The sequence below is a fragment of the Setaria italica genome, chromosome V, assembly GCF_000263155.2.
Source record: "Setaria italica strain Yugu1 chromosome V, Setaria_italica_v2.0, whole genome shotgun sequence".
Lineage (NCBI taxonomy): Eukaryota > Viridiplantae > Streptophyta > Magnoliopsida > Poales > Poaceae > Setaria > Setaria italica.
Genome location: NC_028454.1, coordinates 8,898,444 through 8,922,455, shown reverse-complemented (window position 1 = coordinate 8,922,455; position 24,012 = coordinate 8,898,444). Strand labels below are relative to the sequence as shown.

Below are 24,012 nucleotides of genomic sequence, written 5' to 3'. Positions count from 1 at the left end.
CAAAGAGGCACTCGGCTCCTTGTTTCCTTCCCCCTCCCTCCTCTCTCCTTCACCTCTTAGGTCCAGGTGGCGGGTAGGGCATCTAGCCCGAGTGAGTAGCTGCTCGCCCTAGCGCGCGGCAAGCAGTATATCAACATCACTCTACCTAGTCATTTCGTATGGGTGTGGAGGGTGTGGTCAAAGCCCAAAAGCTAGTGCAAAACCATATAAAAGCGATGGATGGCTGGCGATTGACGACAGACCAGAGGCCAGCTGACCACCATTATCCGCTAAGCAACGAAAGTGAAAACAAGAGGAGAATGGAGGAGAATGTGATGATCATAGCATGGGTGACCAAAAGCTACCGTCATCCATCATCATGAACTCGTTCAGCCTGTCCCAGATGTCCTGCTCCTTCGGCACCGGCCTCGTGCCGTGCTGCTCGGCCGACGCCGCTACCGCAAGAGCCACATCCATCGACGAGGATGCGTTCGCCCCGCAGGTCTCGTGTAGGCTCTCGGGCAGCGGCAGCGGCAAGTGGTCGTGGTGGTGGTATGTCGAGTTTGGCACCCAGGAAGGTGCGGGCGCGGGGGCCGTGTTGTCGGGGAAGTTGATCTTGGTGCAGTGGCCTCAAAACTCGACATCGGTGATGTTGTAGGTGCGCGTGGCATCCTTAGCTGTGTCAAAGGTGCCGAGCCACTTGCGCACGGCGTAGTGCGGGTCGCGGATCTCCGCCGCCCACCTACCCCACGGCCGCCGCTGCACGCCGATGTACTCACTCTCCCCCTCCGCCGCTGCCACACCTTGCCCGGCGATGGTGGCATGGCACGCAGACGCGGACTACTCCCCTTCGTCATCACTGTCGCTGCTCGACCTGGTCCCTGCCGCAGTGAGGAGCTCGCAGCCGCAGCCGGCACACCCGTCCACACCACACGTGGCATAGGCGCACGCTGCGGGAGCTTTAATATTAGGTATAGATTTCCTTAATACGTGAGGGCTTCCTTGCAAGGTTCGAAAAGATGTACATGCACCCTTGGTTTGGCAGCACAACCCAGACATGCTGTACTGTGAGCGTAGCGGCCAGCCGGACACGACCCGATGGCCACATCGACTTGGCAACAGCATACCACAATCGCAACCACAAACCTGCCGCTGACAACTCCAACAACTCGAACTCGACACGAATTAGTTGGGCATGGAGCCCGACTAGTTTGCTTCACCAACAACTGTCCGCCGACCACGCTCAGGGGCTTCTAAGACTAAACGCGAAGATGACACGCGGGTTCTTTGACTCGACCACGAATCAAGCTAAGTATTATTTACAATAAAATATTTTACAGCTTCCATATACCTACATAAGCCTCGGCTCCTCCATGTTGTCGTGACTTTTGTTCCGTCCACTACACGGGCGGCCGGGGGCTACACCCCATGGGTGCCCAACTCATGCTGGTGCTTTTCCGCACAGTTCCGGTTGCTTTGCGACTTGTCCATCCCTGTTAACGGTTGCTAAAGTACTCGGGTAGCACACGCCTTAATCCGTGAAACCTTGACTCATCCTGCGCGTTCCTATATGCGAGCATCGGGTCAGCCCCAGCACTATAGCCTAAGATAAACCATCCTCTCCGTGAACAGTGGTCAGTAGGGCTAGGTGCTTAAACGTAACAAGATAACTACCTAGGGAAATTACTTGGCCTATAAGAGCAGGATGCGCAAGAGTTTACTTCTACAGCGAATTAAACTTCCGAGTTGTTCAATGATTAAATGATCTACATTATGCTACATAATGATTGTATTGTTCTTTTATAGCTCAAAAACTACTCGACGTGCCTCCCATCACCCGGCTGACCTCTCTAGCACGGGACAGGAGGCGACTTGGCATGCTTCTGTGGCTCGTCTGGCTCCCAAGCTCGAGGGCTAGGCGCCGCAGACGACTCGGCGTGCATCTTGTCACCCAAACGACCTCTCTAGCTCAGGGCGGGAGGCGGCTTGGCGTGCTTCTGTGGCTCAGCCGGCTCCAAGGCTCGGGGGCTGGGCACCGTAGATGACTCGGCGTGCCTCCCGTCGCCCAGCCGACCTCTCTGGCTCGGGGCGGGAGGTGACTTGCCATGCTTTTGCAACTCGTCCGGCTCCTAGGCTCGGCGGCTGGGCACCATTGATGACTTGGTGTGCCTCTCGTCACCCGACCAACCTCTCTGCCTGAGCCCGGGAAGGGAGGCAACTCGATGTGCTTCCGCCAATCCTCGCACTCATGCCCGGGGGCTGGACGCCTAATTCTGGTCAGAGTGCCTTCGTGGCTCTGCTGGTCCTCGTCCTTGGGGGCTTGGCACCTATTTCAAGTCGGCGTGCCTTCATGGCTCCGCCAGTCCTCATCCTCGGGGGCTAGGCACCTATTTCAGGTTAGCATGCCTCTGCGGCTCTGCTAGTCCTCGTCCTCAGGGGTTAGATGCCTATTTCAGGTCGGCATGGCTCCACAGTCCCACCAGTCCTCGTCCTTGAGTCTAGGTGCCTACTTCTGGTTGGCGGGCCTCCGTGGCTGCGTCCATCCTTGTGTTCGGGCACAAGGATCTACTTCAGGGGACAATTTTTTCCTCTTTGACCATTGTATTGATTATCTTAATTGTTTCAATGCTCCGGGGCTACTCCTACAGAGTGCGTCTTGCGACGCCCTCCGTAACCTTCGCTTCGACCTGCTGGATGCCAGCATCCATCAACTCGGCACTCATCCTCGCTCTACGCGTTGGCTCTTCGTCAGCTTCACCCGATTTCATTCCAAGTTTCACTTTGATGACATCAAGTTCCTGTTTGCCTACACAATGCTTGGGGCCTTAAGGGATATGGGTACCCCATGGGCCCTGACCGGCCAGGATACTGGTCGGACTAACAAGTAGGGCCTGCCCGATCAGAGCGTGCGGGCCGAGGACATAAAGTTACTTGGAGTGCAAGTCAAGGCAATAAGATAGTTCAAATCTGCCCAGATATCATGGAACACATATTGTAGTCCAACTCAGATTACTTTCCATGTAACTACCGAGTAGATTAGATTCAAACCGACTTTTAACTCTTGATCGTCAGCCTATATAAGGCGGCCAAGGGCACCCCCGAGGGTATCGCAACAATTAGATCAATCTCAAGCAATACAAACCAGCATATAGGACGTAGGGTATTACTCTCCGAAGGTCCGAACTTGTCTAAGTGTCCCTTCGTGTTCTCGCGACCACCTTCGAGTTCTTGGTTTCACAATCACCCTCATCTACAAATCAACCACTTGGGGAATCCCTTGGTGGACTACCAGGCTTATAAATCTGACACGAGGGTTTTGCCATCCAGGAGCCCGTCCACCATGGATGCTGAGCTGTGGTGCTTTTGCGCATAGGCCCCTATAAAGCTCTACAAATAGTTAGTTTTTCCTTGTGTCTTGTTTTTTTTCATCCATGTCCCTGATTAGATTGGATCCGTGCAACCAAGTCTAACCTGAGCACTTTAACATATCTAACCCTATGCTTTGACCTAATGGTGAGCTCTATTCCAGTGTCTTGCAAATCTTCCTTGCTAGCCCCAATAACCTTCCGTTAATCGCGATTAGGCCCTGCAACCTTGTTTAACCCATGGACTCCTCATTACAGCTCCGTTTATATCCATTCTTAGGACATGTTAGTAGTGATCTTTCCATCATGCATGTTTTAAAATAAATTTAATATTAATCTAATTAATGCATGTTAAACATGTCTTCCTTAATTAAAAGCTACTTAGTGTTATAACCGCTTTTCATAATAAATGTTAATTTAGTTATTAATGCTTATTTAAATAACTCTTTCAATTAAAAGCGAATTAGAGATGCACCACGGTGGTTCATAATTAAACTTAAATTGATTAATGTTTATTCAATTTGTTTTCTAAATAAAAGCTACATAAGTTACATCTTGGGTTTTCATAATTATATGTTAATTTGACTAATATAAATATAAATGTGTTTTTGAATTATATTTGGTTAGTTCAACCTGAATCACAAATTACACGTTAGTGCCGATCTTTCCATCATGCATGTTTTTAAAATAAATTTAATATTAATCTAATTAATGCATGTTAAACATGTCTTCTTTAATTAAAATGTTTATTCAATTTGTTTTCTAAATAAAAGCTACATAATTTATATCTCGAGTTTTCATAATTATATGTTAATTTGATTTAATATAAATATAAATGTGTTTTTAATTATATTTGGTTAGTTCAACCTAAATCATAAAGCTATGCGCTTAGATGTTTACATATACTTTATTTTCAAATTAAATTTTTAATTTGCATAAATTGTACTTGAATGTTTATAATAAAATTTGACTAAGTTCTACATTGTCTTTTCATACATAACTATAACATGCTAAGGATGTTTCTCTAAAATATCTTTACATTGTTTTATTAAAATATATGAAGCACATATGCTTTTCTCTTTCTTTTATAATTCAAATCTCTCGATAACTTTGTCTTTTCAACCATAGTTTTGTTCCCAGCGTTTCTTGCATTCGCGTGACCTTAGATTCAAGCCTTATCCTTTAGTACGCTCTTTTAAAGCTTTCCAATGATTGATGTATTGTTCTTAGTTGTGATTGTTGTTTGCTTGGTATGCTTGTGCCGATGATTGATGCAAGTAGAAGGAACATTGTTCGAGAGCTTTGAGGAACAAGAGCGGAAGATAATCTGAGCAGCTATTCTTTGGAGAAAGGCACGTGTGTCCTTATACTTTTATCCCAAAAACTATATTTAATCACTTTTGCATTGCTCTACATTTAATATTGATAGGTCCTATTAAGGTTTACCTAGTTTTTATGATCATTCCTTGTCAACCTGGGTTTTACCTTTTTTTAAGGTAGATATGCTTAGTTGCAATACCTTGGATTGTGATGGTTTTAATGAACTCAATGATTAAACTTGTTTTATTTATGATATACCTTTTATTAATACAAGATCATCATGCTTAATTGGAACATGGAGCGACCACTCAGGAAAACAGTACAACCACAAGAACTACGTGGCTCTAGTCTTAGCTAATTAATTATAGACTCTAGTTTGGGGTAATCTTACCAAAAGGGCAAGAAGGGAGGCGTTGATAGGGCATAGGCTAGCCCTCAGACTGATCTGCTTTATGATAGTTTTGCAGTTTTGAGAGAGATTTATGCTCTGCTTTGACATGAAACTTTAGCGGGTTACGCACTTTCGTTGAGAGATTAAGAACAAAAAGATTCTTTAAGTTCCCCCAGCTTGCTGGAAATGAACCCTCCAAGTTGCTATCGTACGCATAGAGAGTTTTCAACTGTGTAAGCTTTCCTTGTGATGAAGGTATGATACCTGACAAGCTAGCGTAGTAAATGCCTAACACGGACATGTCTTCTAGGCGACCAATGCTATCTACAATCATTCCGGATATGAAAGTATTTGCCAACGTAAGCAGTTCTAGACCAAGCAAATTACCTATGCTGGATGGAATAAATCCCGAAATCCAATTGTATCGTATATAGAGTAATTGGTGTGTTGTCGATAGATTTGCAATTGAGCTAGGAAGTTCGCCGATGAATGAATTATTGTCAAAAGCCAGTTGATGAAGCTGGCTGAAGTTTGCCAGCATGGTGATGAATTCCAATCCGTCCTTATCATTCGATCCTAACTTATTGCCACTTAAGGACAGGTAAATGAACCTTGGCAATCTCCCTAAAGTTGGAGGCAGCTTTACTAAAACTGTTCCATGCAAGTTCAAGACCCGCGAGAGCAGAAAGGTTGGAGAAAGGCCCGCGAGCGCATCGCCACCATATGCAATGGTTTCTTTTATTTGAGCGATCGATGGGCAGTGAATGGGGTTTTGGTGCTTGCTAATCCCTACTTATATCGTGACTAATCTTATATCATGACTAATCCCGGTGACGGGTACTCCTTTCGTCCCAAAATAAACACACATCTCGCTTCTCGATGAGTCAAATATTTTTAAATTTGACTAAGAATATAAAAAATAGTATCAACATTTACATCTTCAAATAAATGTATTAAGAAAGTATACCCAATGCTCAATCTAATGATATTTATTATACATTATAAATAGTAGTACATTTTTTTTATAAATTTTAGTCAAACTTAGAAGTTTGACTCCTCAAGAAGCAAGATGTGCGTTTATTTTGGGACGGAGGAGTCCGTGCATAATCTATACGCATCCATACATAACAATCCTCGGTAGATTAGATAAGGCTCTCGGATACACGCAGTGGCTGTCACATTCTTTGTATAAAGCCTTGCACCGGCTGTTTTTCTTTTCATTAAGGGGCGCTTTCTCCACCCTGTTAGTTGCAGAGCAGCTAGTCCGGTGGCTCCTTGGTGCGTCAAGAGACCGTAGCTCCGTCCACCATTCAAGTGTCTGTGCTTCCAAGGCCGCTGGTGCCGACTGCAGGCCAAGTCTCTGTTGCACATTGAACCAGGAAGGCATCTCTGATCGCACGCATCTCAGCGGCAGCATCCCGCATCGCCGTCCGCTCCCTTGGCAGCTGCTTTGAGCAGGACACGCCAAGCCCGACCACTGAAGCCAAGCACCTCTCGCTTCTGCTTCTCACCGTGGCCGGGTCTTCCCCCTTTGCTTCTTCATGAAGCCAGATTGCCGGGTCGGCTACCTTCAAGGCTCTGTCGGGGAGAGCGGCCTCGGCGAACTTATGAAGGTCCAAGGAGCCTTTGAACATGTCGTCAGTAGGGCTCATCCCGGTGAACATCTCAAGCAACAGTATGCCGAGGCTGTAAACATCTCCAAGAGTTGAGACGGCGCGACCCTCGCCGTACTCTGCAGTCAATTCAGATTTCAGAAACTATTTGGTCAGTGGATTCATGGCAAGCTACTTACGAACGATTCATGCCGAGATAACTGGACTTGGCAAAATGGAAGTTAAAAACTGAACATAGCAATATCAGTGTTAGTTTCTGTTACCTGGAGCGACGTATCCAATGGAACCTCTTAGTCCAGTGAAGCTAACCGAATTCAGCATAGTTTTGCTAGTGTCATCAGGAAGGATTTTTGATATGCCGAAATCTCCAACCCGAGCACTCATACTTTCGGCAAGGAGGATGTTACTTGGTTTGAGATCACAATGGATAATAGGCGGTTGACACTGATTGTGAAGATAATCCAAAGCATCCATGATATCTACCGCAATGTCCAGTCTCTGAGCTAAGCTGAGCGTATTGCTCAGACTCTGTATTTTGGATGCTGGATGCAGCCAACCATTTAGGTTACCATTGGGCATGAACTCAAAAACCAGTGCCTTGAATTCTTGGCCTTGGTGATCAATGCTTAAGCAACAGGTGATGATCTTTATGAGACATCGGTGGCGCACCCTTCGCAGTGCCTCACATTCAGCCACAAAACTTCTAGTAGACCCAGATTGCCACACGTTGAATACCTTTACAGCTGCGGTAATTCCCTTGTCTTGTAAAGTGCACTTATAAACTGCACCATAGCTTCCTTGTCCGAGCAGATTAACCTGCGAAAAATGGTCAGTCCCATTTGCTAATGCTTGATATGAAACCCTTTCGTGCTGTTCATCAATTGCTGTGGGAATGAGTTGATTTTCCTTTCCTTGTCTGAGCCTCTTGTGGATCAAATGGATAAGACAAACTACTAAACCTAAGAATAGAAGTGCGCAGATTGACGCTACGGTGACCATAAGTGATCTTGACATTCGCCTTCTGTTCTTCCCCGCAGCTGCTGTGGAGCACGGAGCTAAATGAAGTTGAGGGTTTCCGCCACAAAGCTCATCATTTCCATCAATTGACAAGTGAGTTGCATTTGCAAAAGGACCCCCTTTTGGCACTTCGCCTTGCAGATCATTGAAGGACAAATCCAGTTTTGCCAACAATGTCAAATTCTGTAGAACTTTGGGGATGGAACCTGACAAGTTGTTGTGTGCAAGATACAGTTGTTGCAGGTGGCCAATGCTAGCAAGGGCATCAGGAATACTACCAGATAGCTTATTCATTGTTAGGTTCAGTAATGCAAGACCTTTTATGTTCTTCAGAGATTGAGGTATGCTTCCTTCTAATAAGTTGTTATCGAGCAGCAGCCGTACCAACGATATACAGTTCCCAACACTAGCTGGTATGGTGCCTGACAACTTGTTTCCAGACAGAATCAGTTCGTTAAGATTCACCATGGTACCAACCTCAATTGGAAGTGGCCCGGATAATGAATTATATGATAAGTCTAAGTACCATGAAAGTTGAGGAAGTTTTAAAACCTCTATAGGAATTGAACCATTGAGTCGATTTGTTGAGAGATCAAAGACAAACACATTCTTTAAGTTCCCCAAGTTTGATGGAATTGGCCCCTCTAAGTTTCCATAGTATGCATAAAGCCTATTCAACTGTGTAAGATTTCCTAGTGACGAAGGTATGAGGCCTGACAAGCTAGTGTTGTAAAGGCCTAACACACCCAAGTTTCTTAGCTGACCAATGCTCTCTGGAATCTGTCCAGATACAGAAGTATTTCCCATCACAAATACTGTAAGACCAACCAAATTTCCGATGTTTATTGGAATATTCCCAGAAATCATATTGTCTCCCAAATAAAGACCTTGCAGAGTTGATGACAGGTTTGTGACTGAATTAGGCAGTTGCCCGCTGAAAGAGTTGTTGCCGAGAACAAGAACCTGAAGCTGGGAGCAGTTTGCCAGTGAAGTGATGAATTCCCACCCTTGACTGTCGTTTGCTCCTAGCCTGTTAACACCCAAGAAAAGGGCAGTAAGACTTTGCAACTTTCCCAAAGCAGAAGGCACATATCCAATAAAACCATTTTCTTGAAGGATTAGTTTTGTGAGAGCAGAGAGGTTGCCGAGCGAAGGTGGGATAGCTCCACTGAATCGGTTGCTAGAAAAGTCAAGAGCTTCCATACCGGGGAACCTATCGCCGATATCAGCAGGGATGGTTCCAGACAGCATGTTGTCTCCTACCCCCAACTTTTTCAGTGAGGACAGATTGTACAGGGAGTGTGGAAGCACACCGGAGAGTCTGTTGTCATGGAGTAAAAGGACCTGCAGGCCGCCCATGCTGCCGAGTTCATGTGGGATCGGACCCTCGAGGTGGTTTTTTCTCAGATCAAGGTAGTTCAGGGATGACAGGTTACCTAGTAATCCTGGCATGGCACCCGTCAAGCTGTTGTTGCCCAGTGAGAACTTCTGAAGACTTGTTAGCTTGTCTCCAAGCTCAACAGGGATACGCCCATGGAACCGGTTACTGCTGAGATCTAACAGCAGTAAGCTGACACAGGAACTGAGGTTGGAAGGAAGCGTACCAGAGAACGCATTGTAGCTCAGATCAAGCGTCTGCAGACGCGCTAGGCGGCCGATGCTTGCTGGGACCTCCCCCTGGAACCAGTTGGAACTCAGGTTCAGGGTCCGCAGGAAAGTGAGGTTCCCAATGGCCGGGGAGAGGGCTCCGGCGAACCCATAAGAGGGCAGGCTCAGTGCCACCACCTGGCCGCTGGTGCACGCCACGCCCTCCCAGCTGCAGACGCCAGCGGTGCCATTCCAGGATGCAAGCATGCCGGAGCCGCTGCCGGCGAGCTCAGCCTTGAAAGCAAGCAGCGCGCTGGCCTCGTCGCTGGCACCGCCGTGCGCTCCCCAGGAGGCCGCTGCGATCATCACGGCGATGGTGGCAGGAAGCAAGCTCATGACGCGCATTGCAAATGCCATGGTAGAGCTGGGCTGGAGCGTATTGAAGAGCTTGCTGCGAGACAGAGCTTGCTTTTCTTGGTCAGCAGGGGAGCTACTTGCTGAATTGTTTAATCCTAAGGGATGCGTGCTAATGCCTGCAACATGTATATGCATCGCATCTGATTCGTGATCTGGTGAGACGTCGTTGTCTGCTTCTGTTTTTGACTTTGACATCCGCCAGCGGCCTTCCAAGTTCCAAGTATGGTTTGGGCTTTACCATTGTTCCCAATTTCAGGGGATTTTTTAAACTAGTGTAGGAACGTGTTGTTCTAGCTATGGAGCATCACCATTTTCTATTACTAGTCTGAGACAAAACTTTGATTCAATTATGTTCACAAATTACCCAATTCTACTCTCTAACAATTGCAGCCTGACATGCAAAGCTGATTTAGTAAGTAAACTTTTTCCCTCCTGTTGGATAAGCAAACAGAGGTCTGTTGGGATTCTAAACTCATCAGACATACATATGCCACCAGTCTAAACCATGTGGTTTATTCATTTATTTTGGTCGATTTGCCCCGTTTTTTATAGCTGAGCAGCGTGGCACAAATGAAAATGCAGTTGATAGTGCAATTCTCTGTAAGAATTGAGGGATAAAAAGTATTGTCTGCAGGTATCATCCTCATAACCACCTATTTCCTAGAATATATTGCAACTTGGGAGTTGATCACTACAATTCTCTTAGGGCCCGTTTGGATCTCTAGAATTGGAACTCATTCCATGAATCATATTCTAGCAATTAGATTTCGTAGGAAATGGATTCCGTAGAATTTGATTCAATTGAATTTTCTTGTTTTGATTTACCGAGAAAGTTTTTCTTAGAATTAAATTTCAAATGTTGTTTGGATGCATTATTAGTAATATATGAAGTCTCCACCATCCAGCTGAATACCGCTTTCTCTCTCTCTCATCCTTATAAGCTATTTTATCTCTCATCCGAACTCTCACCTCTCTCACACCTCTCATCCGAACTCTCACCTCTCTCTCTCTTCCGAACTCTCTACCTCCTCATCCGAACTCTCTCATCTCCCTCTCATCCTTCCAACCAAGTGAACACTAATCTCTCTATCATCCAAACTCTCCTCTCTCTCTCTCTCATCCTTCCAACCAGCTGAACACTATCTCTCTATCTCATCCAAACTCTCTCCTCTCTCTCTCATCCTTCCAACCAGATGAACACTAGTCTCTCTCTCTACAACGCCGATATAGATGACTAAACATGGAATCTTTTTAGATGTTGAATAAACAATATGATAGAATAATTCTATCCCTCTCATACACTAGTAATTTGAATATTTATCTCCAAAAAGCAGATAAGCTTCTCTCTCATCTCTATCTCTACAATGCCGATATACATGTGCTTCTGTGTCATATATATACATAAAGTGAGATAAGAGAAGATATTTATGTAGGAGTTTTAACACTAATTCATAGATAGATATGATAAATCTTCTTGTGTCACAGTACACGCACCATACTTTAACCAGGTATCTAAGCCTATTCATACAATGCAACAATTACCTGGGTGAAAATATTTCGCCCATTGATTTTTTTCTCAAATACGAGGACGGCCTGCACGCTAGTCACTATGGAAAACTCCATTAAACACACAATCATTACGGTGTCACCACAACATCCAAGTACAGCGGCGCATTCAGCCCTAGCTTGTTTCTAGGATCTGCACCCACCAATCTCAGATAACCTTATCAGCAGGGTGTGCTGAGAGATGATCATCCGTAAAGAATCATGTGTTTCTTGAATGAGCATGGATCTGCACCCACCAATCACAGATATCCTTATCCGGCAATATGATTCTTTACCGATGATTGTCTCTAACCCAAGATGAGGCCATTGTGGATTTTCTTTGATCCGCTGACCGGTTAACCTCCTATGTGCCCAGCATCAGCTGTTCAGAATATGGAAGCAAGATCTGTCAGTGAACTATTTATGAATATGGGACAGTCTTGATCAAGGATTCAGTTTTAGATTCTTCCCTGCCATACTTGGAGACTATTTTCTGTGCCAGCCTCATCTTTCTAAATACTGCATCCCTGTCCTTTACACTCATTTTTCCCCACCCCCAACCCTGCGCATCGAATGGATACCCACCAGGTTCTCAATACCCTTTTATAAACATCAAAATGGCAGTAGCAGCATCGTGATTTTATCAATACAGTAAGACTTGAAGATAATAGAGTTTGACATCAATTGACCATGACACATTAATAGAATCAAAGGTGGATCAACGGTTCATATAATGTTCTTTTGACGACATAATATACACATAGATCCACATGTCATATTCACTGCATAGGGGTAATAATACCAGCCACGAAACAGTGGCCGGACAGGGCCATTGCTGTCCCTAGTAAGAGGTTGGCCTCCAACCGGCTAGGTGACACCGTGACAGTGTTCTTCCATAAGCCATATCAGAGTTGAGAACTCACCACCTACGCTGAACTGCTTAGCATGCAACTCCCTGCTGCGTCAGTTGGCCGTGTATAAGAATCTAAAACTGGCAAAAGAAGGGTTCTGGTCACGCCATGTCATCCTACTGCAATCATATGCATGGGTGTACTGCATGCCGTTGACTAACCATAATATATAGATGGCAAAAGACACACGGAAGCAACTCAAGGTTTCAATCGATCAGCGGATGCCCATTCCAGACCATGTATATAACCGGCCAGAACCCGGAGATGGTTGGTGCTACGAGTACAAAACTGCAGGCTGGCAAGACATGTCCTAAGCTTTCTGGGTCTGGACATAGCTATTCTGCCTGGGCCATCCTTCATTTGGGCTTCTGAGCGGCTGAAGCTACCTGCTGCTGCATATGTTGGCAACAAGCCAACAACTAGACAGTAGACACAGCCATGCATAACAGATGAATAAACAAACATCTGTCATATTTCACATAACCTTCATAATACGAGCGTGTAATACAGTACCTGCAATTGATCCATATCAGACATAAAAAACATACCCTGGCATTGAAAGTCTGAGCAAAACTTTCTGGGATACATAATGCCAATACACTTTGCTGATGATTTATTGTAGCCCAAGGTGTGACCATTGTGATCTGGACACTGGTCGAAGAGATTCTTTTGACACATAGAAGTAAGATCTGACAGCAAACTATTTATGAACATGGAATAGTCTAGATCGTGGATCCAGTTTTAGATTCTTCCCTGTCATATTTGCAGACTGATCTTCTATGACAGCCCCATCTTTCTTCATATGTATAGCTTTCACCAGTATCTTGGTCCTTGGTTCAGGGATCAACCCTCTTGACTTCATTGTTGTGTAATATTGCAGAGCCTCAAGCTTTCCTTGGGAATGAAGACCATGGCCCGTTTGTTTCCCTAGAATTGAAACTCATTCCATGAATCATATTCTAGCAATTAGATTCCATAGGAAATGGATTCCGTAGAATTTGATTCAATTGAATTTTCTTATTTGGTTGTACAAAGGAAGTTTTTCTTAGAATTAAATTCCAAATATTGTTTGGATGCATTATTAGTAATATATAAAATTTCCACCATCCAGCTGAATACCGCTTTCTCTCTCTCATCCTTCTAAGCTGCTTTCTCTCTCATCCGAACTCTCACCTCTCTCTCTTCCAAACTCTCTCTCTCATCTCCCTCTCATCCTTCCAACCAGGTGAACACTAGAGTATTTCATCCCGTCATACACCAGTAATTTGAATGTTTATCTCCAAAAAGCAGATAAGCTTCTCTCCCTACAATGCTGATATACATTCATACTTGACAATGCAATCCTGGCAGACATATCTGATTACTTGCAACATGTCAAAGGAGATTACAATCATGACAAGTTGAAGCCACATATTATCTAAACTTTCATGACAGACATAGTATGAGATCATGATAAACATATTATCTTGACAATGCAAGCAATACAGACATAGTATCTAAACTTTCATATAGTTGAAGCCACATATTATTACAAGGCAATGGAAGTTCAATAGACATTATCCATCACTTGATAGTATAATTTATATATGAACTAATTTTTTCACTTCTTGAGCTGTTTTAGGAGCCACCTCTTCCTCATCTTCTCCGGAAGCGCCAACAGAGACTCATACTTGCGTGCATCACCGGTCAGGATATCAAATAGGTCCAACAAAGTGTCTTCATCCAATCATTGTACCTCATTCAGTGTGTCTAGAATTTCTTTTGATGTTAGGCCTTTAGGGCTTCCTCCTTGAGTGCTTCAGCAAACTTGTCCATTTTTTCAGCTATCATAGAGGTAAAAGAGTCACCTGATCGTTGCCTCTTTAAACTTCCTGAAGTTGCCGATGATGTGGGTTCTTTGTTACTAAGATATTCCTTACTCATATTTTTTGAGCTCTCAGCCACAGTCTTTGCCGCTTCACCAGTAGCATGGCCTTTGCCAAACACCAAGCTAATTGAGTCCCAGTACAAGACAGTCTTGTGCCTGTACCCAGTAACTTCTTTATTTTTCTACAGAAAATAAATGTACTTGGTTAGAAAACAAGTGTAGAGCAAGTATGTACTGAACCCAAATAGAAGTACAATCATTGTAGTTCACATACAGACCAGTTTAGACACATATAGATCAGTTTACATACTGTAGTTCAAATACAGGAACTTCTGCATGGCTTCTACTATTAGAAATACATGTACTAGAAGCTCTAGTCGCATTTTGCACAATGAATATCTACAAATTGAAACACATCCATGGCTCCTTTTGTAGAACTGGCAACAAAAGGTATAACTGGCAACTATCATTTGTGAGAATCCTTTTCTAGAATCCACAAAACCACAAAACCATTGTATGGTGCTGCACAACAATACTAAATGATGTCGATTCATGTTTCATACTTAATTTGCAATTCTAGCAAAGAGACAGGTGCATCTAAAGTTCAAAAATTGCAGAGTATGGAGAGGCATTGTTCATGCTAGTGGTCTCTCTAGTTTCCTCACGCAAGATTCTCAGCCTTGTAGGAGACGTGCACTTGCTGACTAGGATCTGACCAATACAAGCCACTATTCTGGCCAATAAATTCTTGTGCAGTGAAAGTATACTTTCATTTCAAGAACAACCTAAAGATGCCACACTATCAATAAAAAAAGTAACAAAACATACAGGGACAAGGATGCATACATAATTGTTTAGGAACACAGGTAACGAACATAATTCACTACACACTGTTTTCAACAATAGATAGAAACTTTCAATTATATGCCAATAAGTTTTCAGGAACAATAAGTTTTGATGAAACAATCATTGCCACTTTAGATAGAGTACAAAAAATCTTTCAATTATATGCCAAGCCCACCTAGTAGATTCATACCATACCATGTGTAAAATAAGGATAACCTCATATGTGATTGTGTCTAACAAAATGAAAACTGCTTGTAAAGAGAAGCAAGTTAAGCAAGTAAATCAGTGGTTTTTGAAACTTACCGTCACATATTCTTCCCATACAGAATCACTATCAACAGATATTTTATTTTTGTTCCAATCCCAACCAAATCCACTTGATTCCAACATACCATTGATGATAGTGTAGTGTTTGTCAAAGGTCTTGTTCCTTGCCATGATGTTGTCTTTTGTGATATCCACATTACACTTTTCTCGGATATTCTTGATAGAAGTTGTATAGACATGAGACTTCCACCCATTTTGGCATGTGTCACCCTTGTTATAGTACTCCACAAATGTGTCAAGAAGAGCCTTATTCATGTCGTCATTCCAACAAATGTAACCCCTGCTCGAGACTGACTTCTTGCCCTTCTCCATATTCTACAAGAAAAAAGTTCACAAAGGTTATCAGTAAAATATTAAGGAGCAACACCAAATATCATAAATTTGAGCATGCATTGATGATAGAATTTATCATACATTGACCACGTCTCGCTTGGTAATCAGCAAACATTTGGTTAGCTTTGGTATCCCTAAAATTGCTCCATTCATTTGATGATTGAACATTGCTAATCATGCCCACTTCACTTTGAACTTCATGAGGTTCAACATATATTACTTGATCAACTTGGTGTATATAAGTAAGTCATCTATATCTCTTTGTCTATCAATTACAAAGTTGTGCAATATGCAACAAGCATTAATGATCCTAATCTGCAAAAAATTAGTAGAAATGAGTTACATGCTAGGGTCATTCAGAGGTGAATTTCAAGCTAGGTTACTAACTACGGAATACCCGATTTTGTAAGTTAAAATATGAGTTGCTTCTTAGTATAGCCCACCTCATCTTTAATAGCCCAAATGTTCTCTCTATCACATTTCTAGCAGTTGAATGGCGCGAATTGAATAGTTCTTTGGGAGTGGATGGGTTATGCCCTTGAGCAGCCCACTCATTCAAGTGGTAGCGAGTGGATCGATATGGAGCAAGAAAGCCCGGTCCATTGGTGTATCCAGCATCTACAAGATAGTATTTCCCACTTGGAATAAGAAATGCATCGTCCCGAGACATTGCATCACGTAGCACACGTGAATCTAAAGCCGATCCTTCCCATCCTGCTAAGATGTAAATAAATTTCATGTGATGATCACAAACCCTCAAAATATTGGTGGTAATCTGTTGCTTCCTATTCCTATACCTCCCTTGGTCAGCCAAAGGCACCAAAATGTCAATATGTGTACCATCTAATGCTCCAAGGCAATCTTCAAACCACTTCCACTTGGAATCCTCAGGTTCTACAGCTGATGGATCAAGAAGCTTGATAAATTCATGGCATAATGATAGAACACCTCTCAACACCTCATTGAAATGATGGTAGATTGGCTCGAGCGACCACCTATATGAGCTACGAATCATCCTCATCTTAGTGCCATGGCCCACTATAAGCAAAAAGATAGCCACATTTTCTTCTACCGACAGTATCACACATACCGCACCTATCACGTAAGATGGCACATAGGTCAGAAAATGATCTCTTAATTAGGCGCAAACTGTCATAGCAAAAAATATTTGATCCTTAGTACAGATTCCTTGGCATTTGTTTCCGACTAGCAACATTTCTCTCAGCCACTTCATCCGGATCAACGATACGCCTAGGTCTCTTACGCATTAGTGCACAATCATGCTCATGACAGCAGAAATAAATAAAATAGCCACTCTTTTTCTCTTCTTCCTACGCTCTCTCTCATTTGCTCTATGCCTGTATTAACCAAGTCTATGTTGCTGTCAGGCATCTAAACATATGCAAAAAGGAATGTTTTAATTTATCATCAAAATGCTACACTATTTCACGAAACTAAGCAGAAACATAGACAGCCTGCAAAATGCTGCAGAAGACAAAAATTAAAAACAATAGGAACATCACTTGCACAGCTGCACCAACTAAATGCTAGATAAGGGCTGACTGATGCTTAACTGCTGTGACAGATAAAACTAAATGCTAGCACTAGTAGTTGATATGCAACTCCACAGGATATCAGAATGGCAGCACATAATGATCTACGAAGAGATTTCAGCTTCTACCAAATTTAAACTAATGGCAGCACACAGTATGAAGAATCTCAGAGCATGTCACATATAATTAGCATTAGCAGAGAAGTACCAAAGGCCCTCCATGTAATTAGCACTAGCAATCGATAGTGCACGAAATTGCAGAAACTGTTTAGAGCAAGAGGATTGGCCTTTTGATTTGATAGCAGAATTACGGCAAAATTAACAAATTCGTGTGTCGCATTTTGTGGAAAGTGCGGTATACTAGTAGGAGCAAGAGCAATGGCCTTCCAATTTGACAGTGAGAATCTGATGCAACTAACTAGTAGTTTCTTTGCTGGCTCGAGTAGCAAAGGGGATGGGCAGAAGGGATTGGGACGTACAGCTTCTTTGCTAGTGGAGAGCACGCGCGTGGTCGGAATGTTGAAGATGCCGTCCGTAGAGACGTGGATGGGGCGGCCGCCGTTGCAGCTGCTCCCAGCCTGCTTGCCGGTGGCACCTCCCCCGCAGATCTGCGGATTGTTCAAGGGGAAGGGGTGAGCCGGTGAGGAAGAAAAAGGAAGGGGTGAGCCGGAGAACGAGATGGAGGAGGGAAACTGGAGGAGGTTTATCTCGCCGTCGAGAAGGTGGTCGCGAGGGGCGGCGGCGCGAGAGGCGGCGGCGCAGCGCTCGGGGAGTCAGAGTCGAGGGCGGCGGCAGCACGGGGTGAGGCGAGTCAGGGGGAGGTGAGGAGGGGGCGCCGGAGGAGGCGGTGGAGGAGGGGGTGCGGCGTCGGGATGGAGGGGAGTTGGGAGAGGGAGGTGGCGCGGTGTCGGGGAAGGGAGGCGAGTCGGGAGGGGAAGCAAGTCGGATGGAATTGATTTCTTTGTCTTAGGCCCGGAATGTGTCGCAAGTAAGAAAATCAGCCCGTGAAAATCACCGGAAAGACGATTTCCAATTCCATGTGCAGCCAAACAGGTCGGCCTAGGAAAGTAATTCCAATTCAGCCCAATTCCTGCCAAACAAACGGGCCCTAATAGTAAATGATCGCTGATCTGGGCCTGATCCGCTCCTCTCCATCTCATCCCATATTTGGTGCACCCCTTCTCACATTTCCTAATTAGGATCGCGATCCGACTATTTTCAAAAATGCTCCCTGGTCCGGGTCGTCTCCACCCCAACGCGTCCAGTGCCGCCGCCTGCCGCTGCCGCCGTCGTCCCTGCCCGCCTCGCCATTCAGAGCCGCAAAGCCCCATCCAGCCCACCCAACATCTTCTGAAGACCTAGTGCTGTTAAGCTCTCCACCCATCTGCACCTGCAGCTGACGGAACCCCAGATGCGCGCGCCATTCACCGCGGGACTGAGCTCGTACCGATGAGGCATGGGCGAGCTCCGAAGGTCGCGCGGTGGCGACTCCAAGACGTAATTGTGCCCCTCAGCCTCCAATAGAGCAATTACGGATGCCGCCCGTCGCCACGGCAGCCACCAAGCGGCAAGCGCTGCCTAGAGGCAAGTGGCGCAGAACGGCAGAGTGCTCTGCTCCAGCTGATATGTCAGCAGGTTAGGGAAAGACTTTACAAGTCTACAAAATGCATAAACATAACTGATCACAAAGGTCGTTTGGACCATGGAGAAATCTACAGTGAACATCACAATAAGTTGAGTCACCTAGAGCAACATAATCAATGAATGAGCTTTTTATTCCAATTGTGCTATCTGAAATTTGCAGAGCATTGATTGTATTATGAATCATACATATTACTGAATTCTCTAAACAAATGTGCCATACAGACGACAAGTAAAAACCTCTTGATCTAATCTATTTTGAAACATTTTCTAAACTTATTTTATACTTCCATATATCTGATGCAAACAAATGCATGGACGAATTATAAAGCTGAAGCTTCATACATCTTCAGTTATTTCAGGTAAACTGATCACCTGCGGACATCTTGCCCATTTTCAGTCCTATGTATTCACTGTTGTGGGAAATCACTGTGAGTTGTTGCTACTACTCCATGCTCCACCAAAAGAGATCTGGCAAACTTGAGATACGAATCTCTAATAGCGTGCATCTCAATGGCTGCATCCTGAATCGGGATCTGCTCCCTAGGTTGTTTCTTTGAGCATGATATTCCAAGAGAAACAACAGAAAGCAAGCAATTCTTAATTCCACTTCTCATAGTGCTGTTATAGGCATCTGTGTGCATCCATATTGTCGGATCAACTATATCCCATATTCTCTCTGGAAGAGCATTCTCTGAAAACTGTGCAAATCCAAAGAATCATTGAATATCTCATCCGTTGGGCTCCTTCCAGTAAATATCTGAAAACTGTGCAAATCCAAAGAATCATTGAAGGATAGATCCAATTTGCACATGGATGTCAAATTCTGTAAACCTGAGGGTATCTGTCACACCTTAAAATTTTTGAAATTTCAGGATGTGATTAAAAATAATAATTAAACAATGATTTTCTCATAATTTTAAAATTTTTCCAACATTTATTTTCCTGACAGGAAATTTAGTATAGGAAAATAATTGAGTGTTTTTCTGAATTAAATATAATAGTTCTATGTATGTGTTGCATTCATGCCGATGCATCTTGGTATTTCATAAGTGCAAAGGTTTTGGAATGCGTTTAGATGCCCATTAGGTTCTTATGAGAATTTCAAGATTTTTCTAAGATTTATTCTCTTTTTTCTAGAGCTAAATCCAATTTTTGGAAGGTTCTAGAATCCTTTTCATGAGCTCCAAGTATTTTATTTGTACTCCTCATTCCCAAACTATCTCTAGGATTTTTCCTGGAATTTTTGGATTTTTAGGGTTTTTTCGTTGCTTAAATTAATTATATAGAATTTTTCTGGATTTTTCTTTTACAAGAAATCATTTCTAAAAAAAAGGAAAATCCTAATCAATCGGGCCAAGTCTTTGCGGCTCGACCCTCACCGACCCAGCCCAGCTGATGGCTCGGCTAGGTCCGCTAGGCCCATCGGCCACCAACGGGTTGAGGCCAAGCGTAGCTGCAGTTGGTCGTCGCCACCGCCGAACCTCAGCATGCGTGCCAAGGTAGGCGCGGACCCACGCGCCTATAAAAGTCGAGACAGTGCCCCTGCTGCTACCCTGCCTCGCGCCGCCACTCTTCCCAGCTTGCACAAGCACCGCCATCCTCCACAAGCGCCGCCATCCCCCACATCCACCGAAGCTAGGAGCCGCTACCAGCCTTCTCTGGCCAATTCGCTATGCCCGTCGACCATTGGAGCAAGCTAGAGCCTTAGGGAGCTCCATGATGTCGAGGAGCTGCTCTGCCACTAGTCTTCGTCGCCGCTCCACTGCTGGAGTACCATCACTCGCGAAGACCTGAGCAACCTGTCGTGTTCTTCCACCGCCAGCCAAATTCTGGCTGGAATCCGTCCACCTCACCACCGGTGAGCATCTCCATAAAGTCCCCTTGATCTCCTCTTCCAATCCCCATCCTCGCCGTTGACCCTAATCGCCGGAGCACCAAGGTGAGAGATATGGGTACCTCAGGATACTGGTCAGACCTAACAACTAGGGCCCACCCGACTAAGGCGTGCGGGCTAAGGACATGAAGTTACTTGGAGTGCACGTCAAAGCAACAAGACAGTTCAAATCTACCTGGATATCATGGAACGCGTATTGTAGTCCGACTCAGATTACTTTCCATCTAATTACCGAGTAGATTAGATTCAAACCGACTTGTAACTCTTGGTCATCAGCCTATATAAAGCGGCCAAGGGCACCCCCAAGAGTATCCCAACAATCATATCAATCTCAAGCAATACAAACCAGCATACAGGACGTAGGGTATTACTCTTCGGAGGCCCGAACCTATCTAAAATCTTCGTGTCCCTTCGTGTTCTCGCAATCACCTTCGAGTTCTTGGTTTCACAATCGCCCTCACCTAGAAATCAACTACTTGGGTAACCCCCTGGTGGACTATCAGGCTTATAAATCCAACAGTTGGCATGCCAGGTAGGGATGATTGTGAGATCCTCCCTAGCGAGCTCGATGGCATCCCGTCCCGACATTGTTTTTTCCGAGAGCATGAAGGACTTCCTCGCCAACCCAATCCAGCTCTGCTTCGGGAGCATGTCGGTGGACTTCGACTCGATGCCTGCCGCCAGCTCGGCATCTGTCGGATTTACTCCGGAGGAGCAAGTTCTCTATCCAAGGATCATCATGCCACTTGCCCAGTAGATTGGCAATCTCTCTCTCCGAGAGGGTTCCTCATGTCCTCGCTGCACCCCACCTACCCACACCGCACCAAACCCGCAATGCCCATCTATCGATGGAACGACCTCGCCGGTGAGAGAGACGGGAAGAAAGTGACAGATGGAGGCGGCAGCAACGGTCGGTGTGCAGTTCGGCTCCTTGAAGCCCTAGATCATCACGCAGGTGGAGATGGCGGTGGCCCAGGTGCCGCTCGCCTACCACAACCAGTGCGTGCACCTCCGAGTTCTACCTCCCCTGGAAGTGCCAGCCTGAGCACCACGCCTAAGAGAAGTGCCAGTACAAGCTTGTCATGGAGCGGATGCTCTAGATGCAGAAGATCCACGAGACGCAGGAGGCCAAGGTCAAGGGCGGCGCCCTTATTGGCCTCATCCCGGCCACAGCCAAGCTCGCCTGATCCAGCCCCAGTCCGATCCAATTGATTTAGCACGACACGTCGGCCTCAACTTGTTGCATGCAGACATGTCGGATCTGCCACGGAAAAAAAAGGAAACAATTCTCCCTTCCCTTTATTATTTAATCTATTCCATCCAGTAGATCTCCTATGTTGCTCGGTGCTTACTGCGGTAGATAACAATTTTTTTTCTCACTAGCAGAAATGTCCGTGCGTTGCTACAGGTCCTTACTTATTCTCACGTTATTATTCGCTTGTTCGTAATACGGTGGCTTCGGTTCACCATATGTTGGTGCGTTGTCTCAGTATAGTAGTAGAAGATATTTATGGGTGATTTGATGCCATATGTTTATTATGTGGGACCCACATATGGAAATAAAAAAAATCACCGCTCAACCTCCGCTCCATCCATTCATTCGATTTCCCCCGTACTCATCGTCATCTAGCCAGTCGATGCCTCTTCATCCATCAGCGCCACCCGCATCTAGCCCCATCTTCGCCGTCATCCAGGCGCTGCGCATCTTGCCATCCTCACCATCGCCCAGGCAAGCGCTCGTCCTTCCTGTGCCTAGCCTCATTCCTGCTTCGAGCGCTAGGCCACAACGCCTCTGGCCGCCATGAGCAGGAGTGCGTTCTCCTCCTCTTCTCATTTCCATCCACTTCCCTTCCATAATCCACTCCAAATCATTTCAATCAAGTGCAAAATTGAGCCCCCAATTGCTAGATGTGGAGGCTTTAGTTCCGGATCTTAAGGGGATGGACGTCATTGAGAGGGGGGGTGTGAGGTCCCAACCTCTGCCCCAATTTGCGTTGCCTGCCGACTGCTGCTGCGCCCCCCCCCCCTTGCTGGCGCCATGCCTTCGCTGGCACATGGATCTACTTGGTTGACTGCAAAGAGGCACTCGGCTCCTTATTTCCTTCCCCCTTCCTCCTCTCTCCTTCACCTCTTAGGTCCAGGTGGCGGGTAGGGCACGCAGCCCGAGTGAGTAGCCATGTGCTAGGGTGAGCGACAGTAGTTGCACGCCAGGGCGAGCGGCAGTAGATCAACATCACTCCACTTTATGGGTGTGGAGGTGTGGTCAAAGCCCAAAAGCTAGTGTAAAACCATATGAAAGCGATGGATGGCTGGTGATTGACGACAGACCAAAGGGCAGCTGACCACCATTATCCGCTAAGCAACGAAAGTGAAAACAAGAGGAGAATGTGACGATCATGGCATGGGTGACAAGAAGCTGCCGTCATCCAGGAGCCATGTGCACCGACGACGATGCGTTCGACCCGCAGGTCTTGTGCAGACTCTTGGGCAGCGGCTGCGGCAGGTGGTGGTGGTAGTGGTATGTAGAGGTGGGCACCCTAGAAGGTGCGGGCACGGGGACCATGTCGTCGGGGAAGTTGAGCTTGGCGTGGTGGCCTCGGAACTCGATGGCGGCGACATCATAGACGTGTGTGGCGTCCTCAATGGTGTCCAAGGTGCTGAGCCACTTGCGCACAGCGAGGTGCGGGTCATGGATCTCCGCCGCCAAACTGCCCCACGACTGCTGCCACACGCCGATGTACTCACTTTCCCTCTCCACCGCCGCCACAGCTTGCCCGACGATGGAAGCACGGCACGCGGATGCGGACTACTCCCCTCCGTCATCGCTGTCGCTGCTCGACCTGGTCCCCGCTGTGGTGAGGAGCTTGCAGCCACCGCCAGCACACTCGTCCGCACCGCACGTGGCGTAGGTGCATGCTGCGGGAGCTTCGACGGCCAATTGCAGTAAAGTTTGGGGACCTTTTTGCAAAATCATCAAGACATATTCCAAGGACTGCGAGCTGATTACGAAAAAGTTGAGGGACTTTTTTGCAAAACAACCATAATGGTTGGAACAAACAACCGCACTTTAATATTAGGTATAGATTTCCTTAATACCTGAGGGCTTCCTTACGAGGTTCGGAAAGATGTACATGCACCTTTGGTTTGGCAGCACAACCCAGGCATGCTGTATTGCGAGCGTGGCGGCCAGCCAGCCACGACCCGATGGCCGCATCGACTTGGCAGCAGCATACCACGATCGCAGCCACAGACTTGCCACTAACAACTCCAACAACTCGGACTTGACACGAATTAGTCGGGCATGGAGCCCTACTAGTTTGCTTCACCAACAACTATCCGCTGACCACGCTCAGGGGCTTCTAAGCCTAAACGCAAAGACGACATGCGGGTTCTTCGACTCGATC

At 45.6% G+C, this 24,012-nt stretch overlaps 2 protein-coding genes and 2 pseudogenes across 2 annotated transcripts; all 4 read right to left on the bottom strand.

Moving 5' to 3' along the window:
* Window positions 1–318: 318 nt before the first annotated feature.
* Window positions 319–1,470, bottom strand: LOC111257313 (annotated as a pseudogene).
* Window positions 1,471–6,025: 4,555 nt separating this feature from the next.
* On the bottom strand, window positions 6,026–9,772 carry LOC101755022 (probable LRR receptor-like serine/threonine-protein kinase At3g47570). Its single transcript, XM_004968175.3, has 2 exons — window positions 6,932–9,772; window positions 6,026–6,787 (listed from the first exon to the last, which is right to left on the bottom strand). The coding sequence occupies exons 1-2, from the start codon at window positions 9,687–9,689 to the stop codon at window positions 6,366–6,368; spliced, it is 3,180 nt and encodes a 1,059-aa protein (XP_004968232.1). The 5' UTR covers window positions 9,690–9,772; the 3' UTR covers window positions 6,026–6,365.
* Window positions 9,773–13,745: 3,973 nt separating this feature from the next.
* Window positions 13,746–20,312, bottom strand: LOC105914375 (annotated as a pseudogene).
* A 2,718-nt stretch (window positions 20,313–23,030) lies between these two features.
* Window positions 23,031–23,431, bottom strand: LOC101758409 (ethylene-responsive transcription factor ERF110-like). The gene is made up of 2 exons (XM_004971607.1): window positions 23,419–23,431; window positions 23,031–23,377 (listed from the first exon to the last, which is right to left on the bottom strand). The coding sequence occupies exons 1-2, from the start codon at window positions 23,429–23,431 to the stop codon at window positions 23,031–23,033; spliced, it is 360 nt and encodes a 119-aa protein (XP_004971664.1).
* Between the last annotated feature and the right edge of the window lie 581 nt (window positions 23,432–24,012).

Bases quoted from the DNA above. Each gene is read 5' to 3' on its own strand.
- LOC101755022 (XM_004968175.3), bottom strand. From the start codon at position 9,689: ATGGCATTTGCAATGCGCGTCATGAGCTTGCTTCCTGCCACCATCGCC. The intron at 6,788-6,931 runs GTAACAGAAACT...AATTGACTGCAG, and splicing joins CATTGGATACGTCGCTCCAG to AGTACGGCGAGGGTCGCGCC.